This window comes from Photinus pyralis, unplaced genomic scaffold (assembly GCF_008802855.1).
Source record: "Photinus pyralis isolate 1611_PpyrPB1 unplaced genomic scaffold, Ppyr1.3 Ppyr1.4_LG8, whole genome shotgun sequence".
NCBI classification, from domain to species: Eukaryota; Metazoa; Arthropoda; class Insecta; order Coleoptera; family Lampyridae; genus Photinus; species Photinus pyralis.
Window position 1 is genome coordinate 904962 of NW_022170819.1, and position 20473 is coordinate 925434.

The 20473-nt window shown below is 37.4% G+C and overlaps 1 protein-coding gene across 10 annotated transcripts in view; it reads left to right on the forward strand.

Moving 5' to 3' along the window:
* The window catches only part of LOC116178026, a 62261-nt gene extending 42694 nt beyond the window's left edge, over positions 1 to 19567 (forward strand). For 4 of the 10 annotated variants that reach the window (XM_031497278.1, XM_031497276.1, XM_031497279.1 and 1 more), the window contains exons 2-7: positions 5789 to 5868; positions 6352 to 6495; positions 6563 to 10242; positions 15269 to 16053; positions 19056 to 19163; positions 19220 to 19566. In XM_031497278.1, the coding sequence (XP_031353138.1) occupies positions 5816 to 5868; positions 6352 to 6495; positions 6563 to 10242; positions 15269 to 16053; positions 19056 to 19163; positions 19220 to 19282 (4833 nt within the window). In that variant the 5' untranslated portion in view covers positions 5789 to 5815 and the 3' untranslated portion in view covers positions 19283 to 19566. Of the gene's footprint in view, positions 1 to 5788; positions 5869 to 6351; positions 6496 to 6562; positions 10243 to 15268; positions 16054 to 17007; positions 17037 to 19055; positions 19164 to 19219 lie in introns of all 10 variants that reach the window. The other 6 variants (XM_031497282.1, XM_031497283.1, XM_031497280.1 and 3 more) reach the window with 4 other exon arrangements.
* The last annotated feature ends 906 nt before the right edge of the window (positions 19568 to 20473 follow it).

A 20473-nucleotide genomic window follows, 5' to 3' on the forward strand; every position in this document is an offset into this window, starting at 1 on the left:
TAATCGTTCAATAATTTATTCAAAATTTGGAAATTCCATACTTGAAGGATTTTGCCGTTCTTGGTGTCGTTTCCATATAATTTGTGGTTGCTGTAGCTAATTTTGTATTCAGAAAACAGATGCGACTCATAGTTAGGCCCTTTTCATACTATTTTACCTATTAAGAGAGAATGTTCGGTGCAGTCATACCCTTGTTGCCCCGGATTGCAACGCAACTATTGAATGACAAAGAAAGACGAAAGAAACGAGCATTTCATTAAGATTCGGAAGTGGACATGTTCGCTGACGGGATATGCCGCCTATGCTTCCATTAATGGCCTCCCGTCATCGTTTGTTGGGAAATCTGTACTTCCAATCAGTCTTGAGCTCACTCCACGACAAGTAACATCTTGCAGCGAGCTAGTTCCGTCCGACTCGTGCCCCTGGAAATGAGAATATTGCAACGATACCGTGAAACGCGATCGGTCGCGACCAGGATCGCGACGCAGTGCCTGGGCGTGCCCTGAAGTCGCCGAGGCAGTCCCCAAAGTACATCAGACGGCGGGCGATACGATTAGGCCGCGAGTCACAGGCGTTTTAGGCCCTGCGCGTCGCTGGAGGAAATCTGCGCGCATATTGAGAGATCGTTACCACCATAACCTGACCAGCCGGAAGTTGGTTCTGGTTCCCTATGCATACACGCTAGAGGCCGGTTATCTGGTACAACTCAACGAAGGGAAGAGGATTAAAGCTGCTTTCATTCATATCAAAACAAAGTGGCACAAAGCCTATGTATCGAAGTTCCAAGGGGCTAAATTGGATCAACTTTTACTAAAAGTTCAATCTTCTACCAGTGCTATTGATGTACCTGAAGAGGCATTCGAAGACTGGCGGTCAGAACCAGCTCCTGGCTGGTCAGGTCATGGTAGTAACGGTCTCTTAATATGCGCTTAGAGTTCCTACAGCGACGTACAGGGCCTAAAACGCCTGTGACTCGCGGCCTAATCGTATCGCCCGCCGTCTGATGGACTTTGGGGGATGCCTCGGCGACTTCTGGGAACGCCTAGGCACTGCGTCGCGATCGATGGCGTTTCACGGTATCGTTGCGATATCCTCACTTCAAAGAAAGGGCGGCGCCAGAGGGGGCAGAGAAAGCTGCCCCCGTCTAGAGATTAAAAAAAGTAGCAAAATGCAAAGCAACCAAAGTGTCTTGGCTTTCTTGACCGATAATTCCTTATTACAAAATTATTGTGGTTGTAGAGGTAAGACAGTAAAACAGGAAAAGTTTATGTGCTCTGCACTATACCTACAGTTAATAATTTTTTATCCTTCATATGTCAACTTGCCCATCTCTGGGCCATCAGCTGGCGACACTCTTTCTTCAAGGAGCACGAGTCGGACGGAACTTGCTCGCTGCGTGATGTTACTTGTCGTGGAGTGAGCTCAAGACTGACTGGAAGTACAGATTTCCCAACAAACGATGACGGGAGGGCATTAATGGAAGCATAGGCGGCATATCCCGTCAGAGAACATGTCCACTTCCGAATCTTAATGAAATGCCCGTTTCTTTCGTCTTTCTTTGTCATTCAATAGTTGCGTTGCAATCCGGGGCAACAAGGGTATATGACTGCACCGAACATTCTCTCTTAATAGGTAAAATAGTATGAAAAGGGCCTAACTATGAGTCGCATCTGTTTTATGAATACAAAATCAGCATCAGCAACCACAAATTATATGGAAACGACACCAAGAACGCCAAAATCCATCAAGTATGGAATTTCCAAATTTTGAATAAATTATTGAACGATTAACGGCCTATTTACACACCAGAAACTGTTTTAACTTCAATATAATATTTCTAGCTAGTAGTGCATGTCCAAATTAGCTGGAATCGTCATCCGAAACATCACGCAGGGTTAAACCTATCAAATTCAAAATTTAACCATTATTTTGAAAATACTCCAAGTTTGGGGCCTAAGGGTCAGATATACAACTTTTTTCATGCCGCCATTGTCACCAGCGACCCTAAATAATTCAAAAACGGCCCCTAGAATGCCGAAATTCGTCAATTTTTACAGGTTTAAAATCTTGAACACCCTTTTAAACAAAAGTGTAAAAATTTTGAACCCACACGAAAATTTCGGTGGGTGCTGCGGGTCAAAAGTTTTATTTGGACCTAATGAACACGTGTACCGAGTTTCATGCTTTTGTCACAAAATGCAGCGAAAAAATGTGTACCGCCTACGTTAAATTGCTTGAAATGGGGTGTGATACGTTCTTGCCTAATTACCGAGCTATTTACATTACTTAGGTACACAACCTACGCATGTGTTTTGAATTTTTTGGATCCTACCTATATGAGTTTGAACATTTTAAGCAATGACCATACACAACATCAAATAATCAAATAGGGACAAACAAGTTTACGTTTGACAGAAAGTGAAAGAATATGTTTATATTTATAAATAATAAATCAAATAACTCAGTGACACACATATTGAAGTATTCTCGAGAGTATTCTACTTGAGAGCGAGAGGCAAACCACTGTGGAATTCTGGTGTACAACCTCTTGGAATTCTTAGAATTCTTTTGGAATTCTGTTGGAATTCATGGAAATCTTTGGGAATTAACTTGTAATTTTTATTGAATTCATTTGGAATTCTCATGAAATTCTAAGTCTTTTTACAAGCTATGGTTTAGATTGTGGCTTACTTTTTATTGATGTTTATATAATTACCTGCAATTCATACATTTGGGTTTATAGAGAATCTGAAGGGTAACTGTTCATGTATTTTTACTTACGATAAAGAAATATTCAGCTCTCACGTCACGTTCAAACAGTATGACTCAAAATTAACTAAAATATTGCGTCACCCTTCACAGTCATAAAAGTAAACCTTTCTCCTCGCTTTCCCTCGACGTTTCCATAAATGTTATAGAAAAAATAAATCATTAATAAAGTGCTCTATACAGGCAGATTTAAATTCGAGGGCTACCATGGGGATCTCGGTAACTGTAATAGATAGATAGTTTAAATTTGGCAAAGTTGCGTATTTTGATTCTTAACAAAATGTCCTTTTGAAACTGAAAAAATTCCAACTACTTTCGGAGATTTTGCAAAATCGTTTTTATTTTTTACTGACCTTATTTTGTTGTTGTTGTTGTTTCTGTCTGTACCTAACTGGATCCTTTCATAAAGTTATTAAAGTTAAAGTAGAATATCAGATTAGGTTTTACCAAAAAAATCTGAACTTTCACCTAATTGATATATGCAGTACTTATTGCAAATGTAGAACTGCTAATCAATAAAGACATTTATTATTATTATTTTAATTTATTCTCGCCGTTAAAATAATAATAATAAATGTCTTATTATTATTATGGTCGGTGTATCCTGTGAGAACTCAGGTCTAGCCTGGTTAACTAATCGCACGGATTAAAATCAAGTAACGATTAGTGTCTGTGTCTGGTGAAGTTATGTAGGGTCCTAAAAAAAAAATAAAAGAAATAAATAAATAAAATAAAAATTCACACCCTCACATTGGAAATCTAGAGATAGTATGTATTTCATACTTACCAACATAGCTATTGATGGGCACAATAGCCAACGCTATCAGGAAAGAGGAAAACAAAAAAAACAAAAAAAACACCATCAAAACGCGCAACTTGCGTGACTATGAACAGCAACGGTTTCTATAGTCTTCATGATGAAGAGCACTCCATAAGATTTTTTTTAAAGAATCCATGTGAGGTCATAGTAACTTTAGGATAAATTTTTCTTAAACTTACGATAGCTTGTCCTCACAGGGCACTCGCTGTCACCACAATTCATTGTGAACCAACCTTCAATTATTTGTAGGTCGTGCACCTGGTATTCTACTAATTTGATCTATTCAATACATAAATGAAGAAAATAAGAACATAAATAACGAAAACAACTAAAATAAATGTTCAAAGTGTCCTTCTTGACATTCTAAGCAATCACCTAATCGATTTCGAAATTAAATTGGACAGCGATATTTTTAAAAATATGACAGCTGTCAATTGTATCTACTACTCATTTGAACTACTCAATAGATTGATCTGTTTTTTTAAAAATCGAACATAGGGAAATTACATTGCATGCAAACTCCTATGTTCGCATTTAAAAAATATTCACTGTATACTATTTTTTTCACTACTAGCACTTGAAATCCTCTAAATTAACATATTATATTGATAAGAAAGTGAACGGTTGGACAGAATTTTTTGTTTCTTAATTTAACATGTCAATCAAGTACGTAGAAGTACAAGTGAAACAGGCCGTATTTTGATCTGTCATTGAGGTATTTTCAAAGAGTAATTTCGTTCGAATTCTTTCAAAATGTGATAATTTTAGGTATGTAATTTCTCTGGAAATGGCGGATGGTGGCAATTATTCATTTTAGAGAACTTGCCCAAACGGTTATTGAGCGAAATTTCGGGTTGTGTTTTCTAAAAGTGACAGCGTGACAGTTCTCATTATTGACTACTAGTTAATAATAAAAAATTATTAACCACTTTGAACAAATGCCGAGAAAGCCTACTTTACAAGTGGAAAAAAGGTTAATAATCATGTCATCAGACTCTAGTAATGAAAAAAATTACGTATTACCGTTAATCCTAAATACAAATCATCTTGCGCTTCAAATAAAAAAGTTCCGAACTGTTTCTTCGAAAAAATTCTTGATTTTTTTGCATAATATACCGACAAATTCAGTTGCATTTCCAAAACTAACTGGTCACAACTAACAGCAGCGATGGACAATTTATATCTGTCAAAACGTTTTTTTGTATATTAACAATCGAAACTACTCGCATTTATTTATCGCCTACTACATTTCTAGTAACGGGCGATAAAAAATGAGTTGCTGTCGAGTCGCCTTTGGAAGTGCAGGTTAAATACGATTTCCCATGTAAACAAAAGTTCCAAAGGTGACTCGACAGAAACTCACTTTTGACACACACAGTATACTTTCGACTCTAATTGGTGATCATTTGTTAAAGAAATATAAAATTTAAACAAGTAAAAAGTGACAAGCGAGCGCTTCAATCGGCGATAATTCCCAATGTAAACTATGTCAATTTAGTTTTTATGTAAGTACATGTCAAAACATCCTAGGAGTATAAAGTGGTTCATAATGTCATAATAAGGTATAAGTATAAATCAACTATCAAGCAAATTTAGAACTCGACGATTGCAAAAACTGTTTTGACTCTTTAATTCTTTAAAATCGCGTGGTCACCAGAAGTGTACAAGCTCACTGAGCAGATGCCTCGGCAGATGCATTCATTTTTTAAATTTAAATCCCTGATTTTTCTCTTGTTTCGCATTGAACATTGAAGAAGACTACAAGGCATTTTAAGTTTCCAAACAAAAGGGAAATGACTTATATTGACATTGGTATTCCGCTTAAAAAAAAATGCATTGCACTTCATTAAAGGTGTCATTCTTTGCCTCTCACTACTCAGTAACTACATTTGGCAATGATTGCACTTTTATAAATGGGACTGGAAGTTGTGTAAAAAGAAAATGTAAGCATTTTTTATTTGGAATGAAAGAGTTTATTTTTATTCATCGCCTTGCATATAGTTATTACATCATGCATCAGAATAATTATACAAACTGCCCTTCTCGACACGAACTAATCATTTGCAGCTAGATCATACAATTATCCCACTTAGTTTGCTTAGGCTTAGGTGTTTGGGTTCTTTTATCAATTTTTTCATTATTTACATATACCTAAATTACGCAATTTTTCTTCATTAAAGTTACGCTTTCTATTTACAGGGGAGGGTACCAAATATCTCGCCAAATATGGACGATCGAAGAAACGAAGTTCAAGACGATATGCACAGAAAACCAGAAAGGTATTTTTGTTTAATGTTGCTGTTTAATTTTTTTGTTTTTGTGTTCATTTCCATGACTTGCTCATTTGCCGCTCTTTGTTAAAGTATTGGCGAATGTCTGATGTAAGGTAAGTAAGGGGATGTACACTATAGGGATGTACATATACGCTGTTGCCCTAGGTTAAGAGAGAATATAGGTGTTTTAAGAAGTAGATTAACGATGGTTTATTTTACGATGATCTGGTGTCTTTAAATAATTGCTTTGACACAACAATAATGAGGAACCCAGTCTAATGCGAAGTAAACTGCCGTTTACCTACTTCGGTACTTACAGTGATTTTATCATGTCACTTTGTGTTGGGAAAGACGGCTCTGCTGAACACGCCTAATTTTTTTCAATCTGCCGCTGCGGTTAAGCCTGGGCGCTTATATCTGCATGTTTAAGTTAGGCAGTGTATAGTTCGTTATTGTTCTTTATTTGCTTTGATTAAGACTAAATCGCAGGAATGATCAAAATTGGCGAGCAAGGGGTTGGAAAGAGTCTTATTGTCGGTGGTACAATAGGAAGGGGTATCATCTTGATGATGTTTGGAGAGAAAACTACGACGATGATGATGGGGATGATGATAATAAAAATAATAATATACGGTACGTTTAGAATAAATCCAAGACGTGGAACGAAACAAATGATTACTAATATAAAACTTTGTTTCAGGTGTTACCCCAACCAACAATGTACATTTTATAACAGAAACCCGTATGGATCATATTCACATAATAACTCATCTTACCAAAATTACATGTGGACTTACGGCACCCACCAATTAAGACCTGAATTATATAGAAACTCTTCCAGTAGAAGTAGGGGAAACAGCGCACATTCCAACAATTATCGTTCAAATTTTTCGGGATACGGCCCAAGACAGAATACGCCATACTCATCAAACACCGCACAAAGACGTAGTAGCTCAAATTCGAACGCGCCAGCTAGAGATTCTTGTAACAATATACTAGACGATAATTTACTTGTAAGACTGCATTCGCTACATGATACCAATAATGTGCATGTCACAATGGAAACGGATCTGCCCAATTTAGAGGAACCAGTGCTAAATTTATCGGAAGTAATAAATGGTAGTGCCAATACCATTGCTGGTTCAATCACTGATACTCACAATACTCCAGTACCGACTAAACGATATAATACTATTAATTTAAGTACAATTAACACGAATGGATCCTATTTGCATGACTTCCACGGAGGTTCATCCCTTAAGCAAACGGATAATGTGAATTTGGGAAATTCGACATCAATCAATGAGACTGAACAGCCTGTATATAGTAATGAAAATGGTGTGAATTATAATGCAAGCGGTGGAGGTCATCAATTGCATGAGGACTCCATCGTAGAGAGCGAGGCTGTGGACCAGTCACCCAACAATGGAGACCATTCATCGAATCAAGAACACCATGACTACGATTTGAGTTTCTTTAACGATTCACTCGAAGTAGAAACGGAGGTGATTATAGATATATGTGGAGACGTAGATGATACAGTTGGACAATGTGAGCAGTTAATCGACCCAATATTGCACCCCGCCCCCAATGATTTAGACAAAAACGCAGGATCAGTGCCCGATAATGATTCCATTCATGAACAGAAAGATGGCCAAACAACCGCTAAAGATTCCGATGCAGACGAAAGTGAATCGCTTAGTCAGATTATTGATTATATCAATTCTACGGCTTTAAATTGTGCACAAGCGTGTGCGACCGCGATAGTCGCTCCAAATTCCGTCTCCATGGAGCAGTTAGATCAATCTTTAATGGACGTGGATAACATCACATCTACATCTCAGACAAGTGCAAAAGTAGTAAACCAAGGGAGCGAGCGAATATTAGCACATGAAAAAAGCTCTGACAAGCCTGAGCATGTGCAGAAGCAGTCGACGGCAACCACGCACAGTTCATGTGAAAATGTGAAAAAATTAACAGAAAAAAGTTTTTCTGCTAAACCACCGTGTCGAGTATCCCATCGCCGTAAAACGTGTACAACACACGAAGAAGCCAAGAAAGTTGCCGATCCACCTGTAAAACGGCTCAAAATGACTGAGGAGCCTGAATCTAATGCAAACGACGTATTTTTGGATAAAAAAACTTCCCATAACGGTAGCAAACATCCAAACAAACCTTCCAAGATACATAAACGACGAAAAACGATTGCAGCAGAATGGGTGATTTGTGGTTCCTACCAAAACGCATCCGAGTTGAAGGAACATAATCAAAAAAAGTCTAATAAACCGCCAAGTGATGAGTGTGATCAAATTACCATTTACGATCGACATGGCGAATTTGCTTTTGTGTCGAGTGTTGCCAAATATGAATCCCTTTCGTCAGATCAGGGAAAGGAAAAAGTTGCTCCTGTTAGAATAGTCAAGCGTAGAAATACCGTCGCTGTTGAAGACTTTGAACGTGCTAACCGGAAGCACACGACAAAGTCACGGATCAAAATCACGAAAGAGAACGACCATGGAAGTACCAGCCAAGCAATCGATGTGGTCGACTCACACAAACATTTGAAAGAAGACTCTGAATCATCAAGTGAAGCCTTACAGAAACAGATACAGACGCGCAGAAAGTCAATACCTATCAGCTTGGTTGCCTCCAAAGAGGTACACGCATCAAAACAAAGTACAAAACCCAGAGACGTCGGGCGTAGACCGTCAAGCGGCGGTTTGCGCACACAACACGCGCCAAGTGAAGACAGGAATGGCGCAACCAAAAAGAAAGAACATTTAATGGAGCTGCGCGTACATTTGCCGAAGCTTCCCGACGAAAATGTAATGATACCATTGAAGGAATACGTGCCGCCGACTTACGCGAAATCGTCCAAGAAAGCTCCGTCGCGAAACTCGAAATTTATTCAGTTGTTCGGCCCGGACAGTGACGATGATAGTAGCAGTCAATCTAGTAAAAGATTGAGCAGAAGTAAATCAAGTAAACGGTCAATCGTGGATCGTATGCCATGGAAGTTGAAGAAAGTCGATGATTATATGTTAAACATGAGCATAAAACATGGGCAAGATTCAACTTGTGACGATGTATTTGAGACTGTTGTTGAGTTTAATGTGGAAGGTATGGATAAATTGGTTGAAGAGGTAGCGAAACGTAACGAGACTAAAATAGAGTTGAAAACTGCCATAGTTACTCAAATGGCTGTGTATTCGGATACAGTAATTGCGAGACAGGACTGCAATTCTGATACCGAAATGGAAAGTATAAAGGAGATTAATAATCTAATGCAGTTGCATTGCCCTAGCAACAATGCAATTGACGCGGAGCAGTTAGTCTGTGTTCCCGATATACTTCACCAAGAACAGTTTCAGCAACCCCCAGATGTTGTAATGGCCTGTAGTTCTGAAGAAGTACAATCACCTCCCGAACCCGTGCTTCTTGGCAAGCCCGGTCGTGGTCGTGGTCGTGGTCGTGGTCGCAGTCGCGGCCGTGGTAATAGAAAAATAACTCCATTAAGAAATCCACCGAGCATGCACGTTCCTTCATCATTTGTCTCCCCCACGCGATCATCCACACAAGCGGCAAATGTGCAAGCGATCACATATATCGAATTTTGTGAAACACTCTGGGAGTGCATATTTTACAACGTGAAAAACTGCGAAATGCTCGTTAAGCAAACAAACAGCTACAACAAAATCAAATCGGTGAAAATTGAGTTAGCGCTGAAACCTTTTCACCAAACGCGCGAAAATGAAGTGGAAGAGCTTGCTCGGTTTACGTTAAATTTCCTGCGGAGGCGCACGATACATAACTTCGCATATAAGGAATTTTTGAGATCATGTTACAATTATGGTGGCAGACGAGGAATGCGGATAACACTACCTGCTCTGGTCAAATTTCTATTCTCGGTAGTGCAAAAAATCAAAGAGATTGAAAAGCATTTGGAAGGATTTGTTCTAAAGTTCTGCTCTGAAGTTGAATCAGAATATGAGAATAGTGTCAGGTGGCTTAATATTAGGGATGATTTTATTTTTCCTACATTTCCACGTTCGCCACCACCGCCCTACGTTAGGGCAAATTCAGAAGCTGAAGTGACAACTACTCCAGTCAGTGTTGCCAATGCTTGCTGTCCTGCCGCGAGATCTTCCTGTTCGCCTGTGAATGCTTCATCGACTTCTGTGATAGTACCTTCTTCTACGGCCAGTGTTTCATCTCCTCCCATGCGGTCCTCCCCAAACTGCACGCCCCCCATTAATACTTCTACCGTTGATCTCACCACAACTGAACCTCCGCCCACAACTGCGTTAGTAGTCAAACCGCCCGTGAAGGATCGGACAACTCATCGTTTGGGAAATGCGGTGCTAGCCCTTCGCGAAATTGGTAAGTATGATACTTTAGTCAGCGCTTTAGTTATTATTAAGTTCCTCAGTTTGTAAGGATGGAATAAGACAATGAATAGCCACATTTGTATTATAATGATACTCTGTCTCTCATTCTTATACTTTGGAAAAATCTTTACAATCTTTTTACTCAGTATCTGAGGATATCTGGACAAAAGTCCTACAGCAGAATTAAATGATGTAAATATGATTTTTGGGGTGGTTTTGTTATTCAGTTTTGTGAAATTTTTTTAATGTTTGAACAATTTTCACAAAATAAGAAAGCAACAGTTTCTATCTGTTCAGCTTAACGAGAAAGAAATTTTGAAACTTTTAGAGGCAAAGCAATGAAGGATTCTTAACGTTTGTTTAATTTTGAACAAAATGTTAATTTTGGTTATGTCTACCCTCCCCTCTCCACTACCACTACTCTCTTCGGTTTTTCGTATGTCAGGGGGCCAGTGCTACTGCCCCACTCCCTCTAAATCGAGCGCTGTCTCCACCACCATAACCAATAAAATTATAGCTGTGTGAAATGGTACGGGTCAAAATACCACCCAACCTACCTAGCTACCCAAACTTACCATTATTTTCTTCTCTCTTTGTAAAATTTCTTTCGAAGATGACTAGGTTCCGACACAAACAAAAAAAGCTTAACATTGACATCAAAACTTTTATAAGTTTAAGAAATTATGAGGGCCTTAATTAATAGATTAATGGCCGTTTGCACCAACACATTTAAGTGGAGCTTAGCTTAAGCATAGCTTAAAATCCATGGCAACGATTATTGAGACAATGGTTGCCATGGATTTTAAGCTAAGCTCGGCTGAAATGTATCGGTGCAAAGGGCCATAAAAGAAATTTGTAAAATTAAACAGTGAACATTCTCCAATGGAGATTCCAGTTGACATACAGTACAGTAATAATATATTTGATCCTTGTGACATAAAATGGTAACACATCTGGTCCTGATCTTATTCCAGCTTTTTTTATTAAAGACTGTGCAGCTGTGTTTGCTGAACCTTTAACACGTATATTTAATCTTGCATTGGCTACTAATGTATTTCCCGATAGCTGGAAAAATGCTAACGTTACGCCTGTATTTAAATCTGGTGACTCCAACGACGTTAGTAACTACAGACCAATCAGCATTTTAAGCAACTTCGCCAAAATTTTTGAGAATGTCTTGTATGTTAGGATTTATTCGAAGGTGAGAAGACTTATATCCATCCACCAGCATGGTTTTATGGCACACAGATCTACAACCACTAACTTAGCATGTTTGTCGCATGTTATTGCAGAAACCATCGACAAGCGTGGACAAGTTGACGTCATATATACCGACTTCAAAAAGGCGTTTGATAGCATTCCCCATGACATCATTATTGCCAAGCTATTTAATTTTGGTTTCAATGAAGGGTTACTGAAGCTTTTTAAATCTTATTTAAGCAACAGATCCCAGCGTGTACTGTACAATAATTTTAAGTCTGATTCTGTTATAGTTACTTCAGGTGTCCCTCACGGATCTACCCTGGGACCTCTTTTATTTCTGTTATATATTAACGATTTAACTGCTTTATTGAAGTGTGGTGCACTACTATTTGCCGATGACCTAAAACTGTTTACTCAAGTGTCTTCGATCAGTGACTGTCAATTTCTGCAGGAGCAACTAAACAGTGTTGTGCGGTGGTGTTCTACTAATTGTTTATTTTTAAATATTTCTAAATGTAAAATAGTTACATACGCTAAGAAACATCAACCTATTGTATATAATTATGTAGTTCATTCCCTGCGGTTAACAAGGGTCGATTTGGTTAAAGACCTAGGCGTTTACTTTGATTCCAAATTTACATTTTCGCATCACATTGCTACAGTAACGCGTTTAGCAATGTCTACTCTAGGTTTTATACTGAGGAATTGTAAATCCTTCAATAATATGGTTGCACTTAAAGAACTATTCTTTTCACTTGTTCGAAGTAAGCTGGAGTATTGCTCACTAATCTGGTTCGCGTCATCAAAAAAAAATATTGATTTGATCGAGCATGTTCAGAGGAGATTCTTAAAATTCTTATATTACAAAACTGAAGGTCATTATCCTCCTAGAGGGTTTTGTCATGAAACTTTACTAAACCTATTTCATGTTAGTAGTTTAGAGGATAGAAGAATAAAAAGTAGTATAACTTTCCTATTTAATATTGTGCACGATAAACTAGATACCCCCGATTTGCTGTCTAAAATTAATTTTCTTGTGCCATCTTATCACTACCGTTTGAGTTTACCATTTCACCTTTCTCCGCCACGTACTAATGTTTTATATATGTCTCCAATTTTAAGTTCGTGTAAAACATACCATAACCTTTGTAAAACCGTGGACATATTTAATTCAACACTAACTTGTATATTCACTGAGATTAATCTTTAATTGCTATTTTTACTATAGTTGTTTGGTTTGGTTTTTATTTTTTTTTAATTATTTTAGTTCTATAATTTTTTTTATACCAATTGTTCTACTGTTTGTAATATCTACTTGTATCGCCTCTATATTATCTGTTAAATGTCCTGTAATTGGAATTTGTTTTCTGTTGGGCATTAAACTATTATTATTATTATTATTATTATTAAAAAAGGGTGTCCCAAAATTAACGCAAGATTTGAATTTGCCGCCATTTGTGCGGTGAAGTGTTGGCAACCCTGAAAAAAAAGCAATTTGACAGCTAACAGTATAGGGTTATTAAAAATGGAGCGTTACACGATAGAACAACGTGTCTTCATTATTTAAGAATATTTCAAAAATAGTGAAAGCTTGGCGGCTGCAGTTCGAAAATTTCATACAAAATATGGTCGGAATAGTGTTCACATTCGAACGGCTTGTTTTTGGACGACCAGTGTGTTTGGCGTCTCCAACGGATCCAGTCTCCATGAATTTTTCAATTAATCTCTTCACAGTTGACGAAGTTAAAACACTATTCCGACCATATTTTGTATGAAATTTTCTAACTGCAGCCGCCAAGCTTTCACTATTTTTGAAATATTCTTTAATAATGAAGACACGTTGTTCTATCGTGTAACGCTCCATTTTTAATAACCCTATACTGTTAGCTGTCAAATTGCCTTTTTTTCAGGGTTGCCAACACTTCACCGCACAAATGGCGGCAAATTCAAATCTTGCGTTAATTTTGGGACACCCGTTATATCTACATGTATAGGATAACGTCGATGTTCTTACCTAATAATAAATTATCATTGTTAGTTCGGAGGAGTGCCAGAATCATTAAGAAATTCGTCTACGCTGTAGTATATATTTTGTAAAAGAAACCTATTAAGCTCGCGCTTGAGGATGTTTACGTGTTTAGCGTTTTTAATATTGTATGGAAGTTTATTAAAAAATTTTTATTCCAGTCACATAAGGACTGTCTGTATGAAGTTTTGATTTGCCGATAGGTATCCTTAGATCAGTGTTCTTCCGGGTATTGTGTCTATGTATATCGCAGTTTTGCAGAAACTCTTTTTTATTGCAGAAAACATATTTACTTACTTCTAACATATACAAGCTCGGAAGAGGCAGAATTTGTATGTGTGAGAACATTGGTCTGCAAGACTGTGTAGGTTTTGCTTTAAACATGCATCTTATGATACGTTTTTGTATTATAAAGGCGTGTTTCATTGTGGACGAGGAACCCCAGAAACACAGCCCGTACCTTAGTCACGATTCAACGCATGCGTGATAGAACGTTTTTAGTTGCCTCAATTCGAGATAAGAACGAAGATACCGAATTTGGTAACAACAGGAGCTTAATATCTTTATTAAGTGTTCATTCTGTTGTTTCCAACTCAGTGTGTCATCAAAAATAATTCCAAGAAACTTGACGTTGTTGGATTTTTGTAGAGCTAGACCGGGAATAGAAATATTCGTATCTAGAATATTTCTATTTTGGTAGTTATGAAATTGTACAACTTTGGTTTTACTCTGATTTAGAAACAAAACATTATCAGTAAACCATTTCGACAATACAATACAATTGATTAATAAGAAGAAATGACAAAAATTTAGTGTAAGACACGTCATGATAAAAAAAATTAAATACAAAAACCTGTGAGAAAAAAAATTAAAGTAATTGACAGAAGGTATTTAGAAATTAAAATTGAAATCTTCAAACATTGTTTATTTTGATTTATAGGTATGTAGATATTGCGATTGCACAAACAATGTTGTGTACACATACTAACCTTGGTGTACACCGCCCCTGCGAAATGAATTTGGTGTATCGAGAGAAGTTTTTGCCTCGGCTTACGCCTCGGCCCAAACTTATTCTCTTCACTTTTCACTCTTGGTACACCAAACAATCATTTCGCAGCCTTGCTATACAAATTCAGTCTCAATGCGCTCTTGTTATATAAATAACTATTGTGTTATTGGGTACCGGATCAACAAAATGAATCATAATTAAGCATGAGACATTTATCTGGATCATTAAAGAGTGAATAAACACACGATTTACATGAATTTACTCCAACCAAATTTATTTTAACCACAAAAATCAAATTAATCATAAAATTCTAACAATCAAAGTGAACCAACAAGGTCCGTTTACACACCCCGCATAAGCGTTCGATCAACAATTAAAGAAAATAATGAAATCTTTAACTACTTCTGTTAAAATGACAAACAAATCGGGACAATAAACCAGTACTTTTAAATAACATTAAAAAGTTTGAACGTCTGACCTTCACGACCTTACCTACTTCTCTTTGGCAGTTGGCACGATTAACTCAAAAACACTATAAAGCTAAATTTGGTAAACGGGTAGACCGTAACTTGTGGTAGAATTGATTCGTGCGTTAATCCCCTGAGGCACAGAGTAACACAAAACGCACGCTCGCGCTACTTTATAGCGTTGCGTGGGCTTATTAATTTTAGGGAATAGATAGGTACATAAACTTGAGTTTCTTGTCTTCAATAAAAATTAGTTTACTGAATTAGTCAATTGCATTTGGCGTTCACTAAGTTTGAAATGTTTTTGTTTTAGAATTACCCCCACCAGAACCACAATATGGCTTCACACTGGTGCAAAGACATTTATTAAACCTGCAGATATTGCAGTACTGTGAATTACATAGTCAACTTTTGGAGAGCACCCGACAGCAGCAGCAACCAAGAGAATTATCGCATTATTACTCATCTTCTAGCGGATTCCCAAGGCGCGCAATTGGAGAGAATGGACAGACTTACACTGTACCTCCACTTCCCGGACTCTCTACAAATCCATTGAATCATAACGCCGAATTTTATTCATCAAATGCCAATCCAAATGTGTCACAAACTTCTCATACCAATCCTCTGATAAATGACAATTTTCGAATTAGACTACCGCTTTTAGTACCTCACAACCAAGTCCAAATCACGCACGTTACACCTCCGAGTACACCAGAAATCGTAGCGACCGAAACTCCAGCACCTGTCCTAAAACGAAGCGCCAGTCCGATCAGCACTGCCGTAGTACCTCCAAGCGCGCCGGTGGTACAGCCCATCAAAGAGGAAGCCACTCCAACCAAACCAACTGTGATAAAAACAAATAATTCTCCATCGGCGGAAACGGCAAACCCAAGCGATTCACGAGACAATGAGCAAGATGTGAAACCGGTAGTGGAACCAATTACGGTTACCTTTGAGGATGACGAGGTGATCGATGTCGATCGTTGGTTCGTGGAAAAAATGAAACAGTCCGACTTTATCGACCTGGACGATTATGATATGCCTAATGCAGACCCAGACGAGGAAGACGTAAAGGTGGAGGAACCTGCGCAAAATTTGGTGAGTGCACACGTGCCAATTAATCGCCTAACCCTTAACCTCCACAACTTTGGATTGGTTCTTATTCGATTGCGCTGCTGTCTTTATTACTGTGTTGGTAACTACATCTTGCAAAATATCATTTTGTTTTTAATGAAACAATCAAATAATCGATTATGATAAATTTTTGTGCTGGTCACGAATAGCATAAATCACCTCCAGTATTCGGTTAACCGGATAACTGTTTTTAACCGGTTAAGTATGGATGACAGAAACACAAACTTACCTACTGTTTTGTATCACATTGTTTCCATTTACAGTGTCAGTTGGATTTAGGCATAGACTGAGTAACCTAGGGCGACAAAGAAATGGATGCGGCAAGTTTATCAAATTGTAATAATAATAATAATATAATAGCTATGTTGGACCCGACAATACTTCACCAAACGAGCGACGTACAGACACAGACACTAATCGTTACTTGATTTTAATCCGTGCGATTAGTTAACCAGGCTAGACCTGAGTTCTCACAAGAAACACCGACCATACAATACAAAGTAATAATTCTTGACGGACGAAATAATCGATTGAGTATTCGAAACTTAATTCATTGCAACACAATCACAGGGAAGAATTATGCTCGTCTTTGGGCAATCAAATGAGAAATACGCCTTGCTGAGGCTAACCATCAAGATTTTAACTGCTTACTAAAACATTTGATAATTTCCTTTTGTCGTGCAACTAAGGTATAAATTTCTGTATGTGTGAACATTGATATGTTGACCTAAACAGATGCTGATGTATATGATAAAAATTAATTATCACCATTAATCATTCCGTTCCTATCAAATGCATTAACTCGCGCTTCTCATTAATCGCATAGGGGCGCAGAGCTTATTCCAAGCTTTACAAAGCGGGTTAAAATATATTTTAAGTTTCTTTTGTGTTATCTTCGAATTTCTTTGGTGATTACAGGGTACCGACATCTAGGATGGAACGAAAAGGTAAAGCAATCGATTTATTTTAATTTCTAGTTGGTATGTTGAGATGATATAGTACGGCTATTTCTCATTATTTTATCAAAAATTCGGCAATAAATCCAATTAACAAAATCATGTTAAGCCATGGAAATTTCCTAAAGAATTGAAATAGGTTTTCACACAGACGGAATGAGCCGCTCATTAAAATGCACGGAAAACAAATATCGCGTACCTACTAGAGTAAATATTTCCGCTGTAATAGTACATTATATACCGCGGGACTGAAGTAGTACTTTTAATCCCGAAGGTAAAGCTTATGGCCCGACCGAAGGGAGGGCCATAATTTACCTGAGGGATTAAGACCACTACTTCAGTCGCAAGGTATATACGATATTTTTCGTACTTCCGAAACTGAAACACTTAATCTGTATGGAGTTAAAGAACGCGTTCTTTCAAAAAATCGCTTCTTGACAAGTTACCATAGGAACGTTGCGTTGGTACGACAATTCCTATGCTATGGTAACAAAAATAATTTGGAAACTGTCATTGCTAGTGTCATAATTTTGGTGGTGGGTGACAAAGGTGTATTTGATATTGATCAAAAGTAGCCAAAGTAGGTAAAGAATTGATACCACCGAAATCCAAAAAACTATATGAGCAGCAGTACGATGCGTTTAAGAAGTACTGCCGCATACAAAATGTGGAACAACCTACTGAAATTGCCTTGTTAGTAATTTCATCCTTCCGGGATTTTCGTCCAAATTTAATCCCGGCGGGACAAAAAGTGACACTTCAGTCCTTGTCATAATGGAGTGAAGTTGTCATTTTAGTCTCGGAAGTACGAAAATACTGTTTCCTCAGTGAACCGTATTTTACAAAAAAATTAATGCTAGTTGTCATAATCTGATATTGATTTCGACCTTTGAATCTGCTTTTTGTCTTACTAGTCATGGCTTAATACGATTTTGGTAAGTGGATTTATTGCCTAATTTTCGATAAAATACTAGGTGGGCCAAAAGAAATCACCCTATTGGAAGATGCTCTTATTTTTGCAAATCGCGGCCAATGTCAAATCTGTTTTGACATTTGTGAACTAGACAGGTTTAGAATACAAGGTGAACAAGCCATGGAGCGATACACTCTCCAAGAACGCGGAATATGGGACCACATGAGACGCTGCCAAAAGTGGCCGGCCCGGAGTGCCCGTTCTGTCGAGAATATCGCTGAAGTGATGAAAAATGCCATAAAACGAGCCCATATAGCAATCAATTGTGACGGCGCCCATTTGACCGATATCATCTTCTCGACTTGACCAATAAAATTCTAAGGGTTCAAATAAACATAAAACACAGAATCGAAGTTTTTCATTTAATTGAATGTACTCTTAAAAAACTTAAAAAGTGATCCTGGTATACTATAAGGTGGATGTTCAATTTCTTCGAAGCCACAATCAACTACAGCAGCTTTTGAAAGTCTAAACTTGTGCACTGGTGCATTGTCGTGGAGCACCAAGACACCTTGTGACAGTTTTCCGCGTCTCTTTACTTTAATAGGATCTCCAAGGGCAATGCATCATGTTTGCATAATATCGTCCTGTTATCGTACGACCCTTATTCATATAATCAATCAGCAAAATTCCTTGAGAGTTCCAAAAAAAAATGGCATTATTTTTTTTGCAGAAAAGATTCCATTCAGCTTTAGTTTATTGGAATTGTCCTCCCAGTTTCTATCGAGCCGGGATTATCGTCTTAAACAGTTTTGTAAGACGAACTGTTGTGGTTATAGTCTTACTTATTATACTGGAGATTTTATCTTTGGAGATTTCATAAAAGATGAGCGAATGCCCCATCGATGACGATCCCTCCTTGCCATTAAGTCACTTTGTATTATGCATAATTTTAATTCAGTTGTGATAATTACTGGTCTGAATTGCAATCAATTACCAAAATCCGCTTCATATTGGCGATACCAGTTATGGATTAGGCATAATTTAAACAACTCTCGACACAATGATTCCCTTTTGGTAATGATTCTCAATTTCAGATTGTACATTCGACCTTACTAGAAGTAGAGAGGATATGTATTTGTTCAAAAAGGGCGACATTGCTTTGTCTTTGCGGACTAGCGATCTATTGCTCTTTGAAATGCCAGGTATAGTATTTTACTTTCACTAAAGCTGTTGGCTTTTGCTAATTTACGTATTTCAGACCGACGATTGGTGCAATCACGCCAACATATGTGCATCAACTCGTGAAAGAAAAAATACCTAATTCAAAGACAATCGTTTCCAGTTATATATTATTTACCAAATGTTACCTCAGTGCAATAAATTGTATATTATGTAAATAGGTTTATTTTTTCTATTAAGAGATGGACCTTTAATATATATACCAGTTTGTATTTATCATTTATTATGGACTTTTTGTATGTCTAAAGTAGTTATGTTTAGATTATGTGATCCAGTATTATCTCTGCGTTAAAAGGCAGCTTTTAGTTTTAGGATACCTACTGTGGCAATTTAAGTTGTGGATGCATTGCTCTTTTAGTTGTATTTATATAAGCATTGTATTGAATTTTGTTCATATTTTTGTAAGTAAATGGTTATAAAAAAACTGTTTCATTTTGATAGTATTTTACATTATTAGCCAGGTAAGTGAGTTTTTACTGGCGATAGGAGAAGTTGACAGGCGAGCCTGTCATCTCCTAGAGCCAGTAAAAACTATTACCTGGCGTATAATGTACAATATTTTATTGGTTACTCATTTGTAAACAATAGTAAACGTAAATTATTAGTTCTTAAATTGATCTCGAAGAAATGTCTAAAATATCATGTTATCCATGTGACAGAGACTTAGCATTAATTCTGGCCAATGAAATGACTAGATTACTAACTTGTAAAATTTTTACAGGTCAGCTGTCAGTTTTACAAGTCAGTAGCGTTTAAAGATGACGTTTACCCGTTTGCGTTTTGTCTTGTTAATCAACGTTTACAACTGAGTAACAAAAACTTTTATTTTAGAAGCGGAATGTGCAACTCTCTCGCAGGAAGCAGTTAATGAGAGCTTAAAGCTGAAAATCCGTTTTTAGCCGTTTTTTATGGGTGTTCAGGAACAACTTGTTAACCATGGGAGAAGGTGCATGATTACAGGATTAGTAGGCAATCCGTCACAGTTTGCTAGGTTTAATAATTTTTCATAAAATCAAAATTTTACTACCAACGTGTTTTTCGTCGATGTGAAAGGGACGAAGTCTCGACATCAGGTCTTGAAACACTAGCCGCAATGCCTCATTTGATGCCATTTGGTCAAGTTTAAATTTTAACAAACAGTTGTGCTCTTATATCTTATTAAAAAAGAGGAATGTGGTCTGGAGGTATTAGCCACATTTACGCTCTACTACAGTCAAAGTAAGATGCGTACAGTACTAGCATAATTATGTACTAGCAATCAACAAGGAGTTGC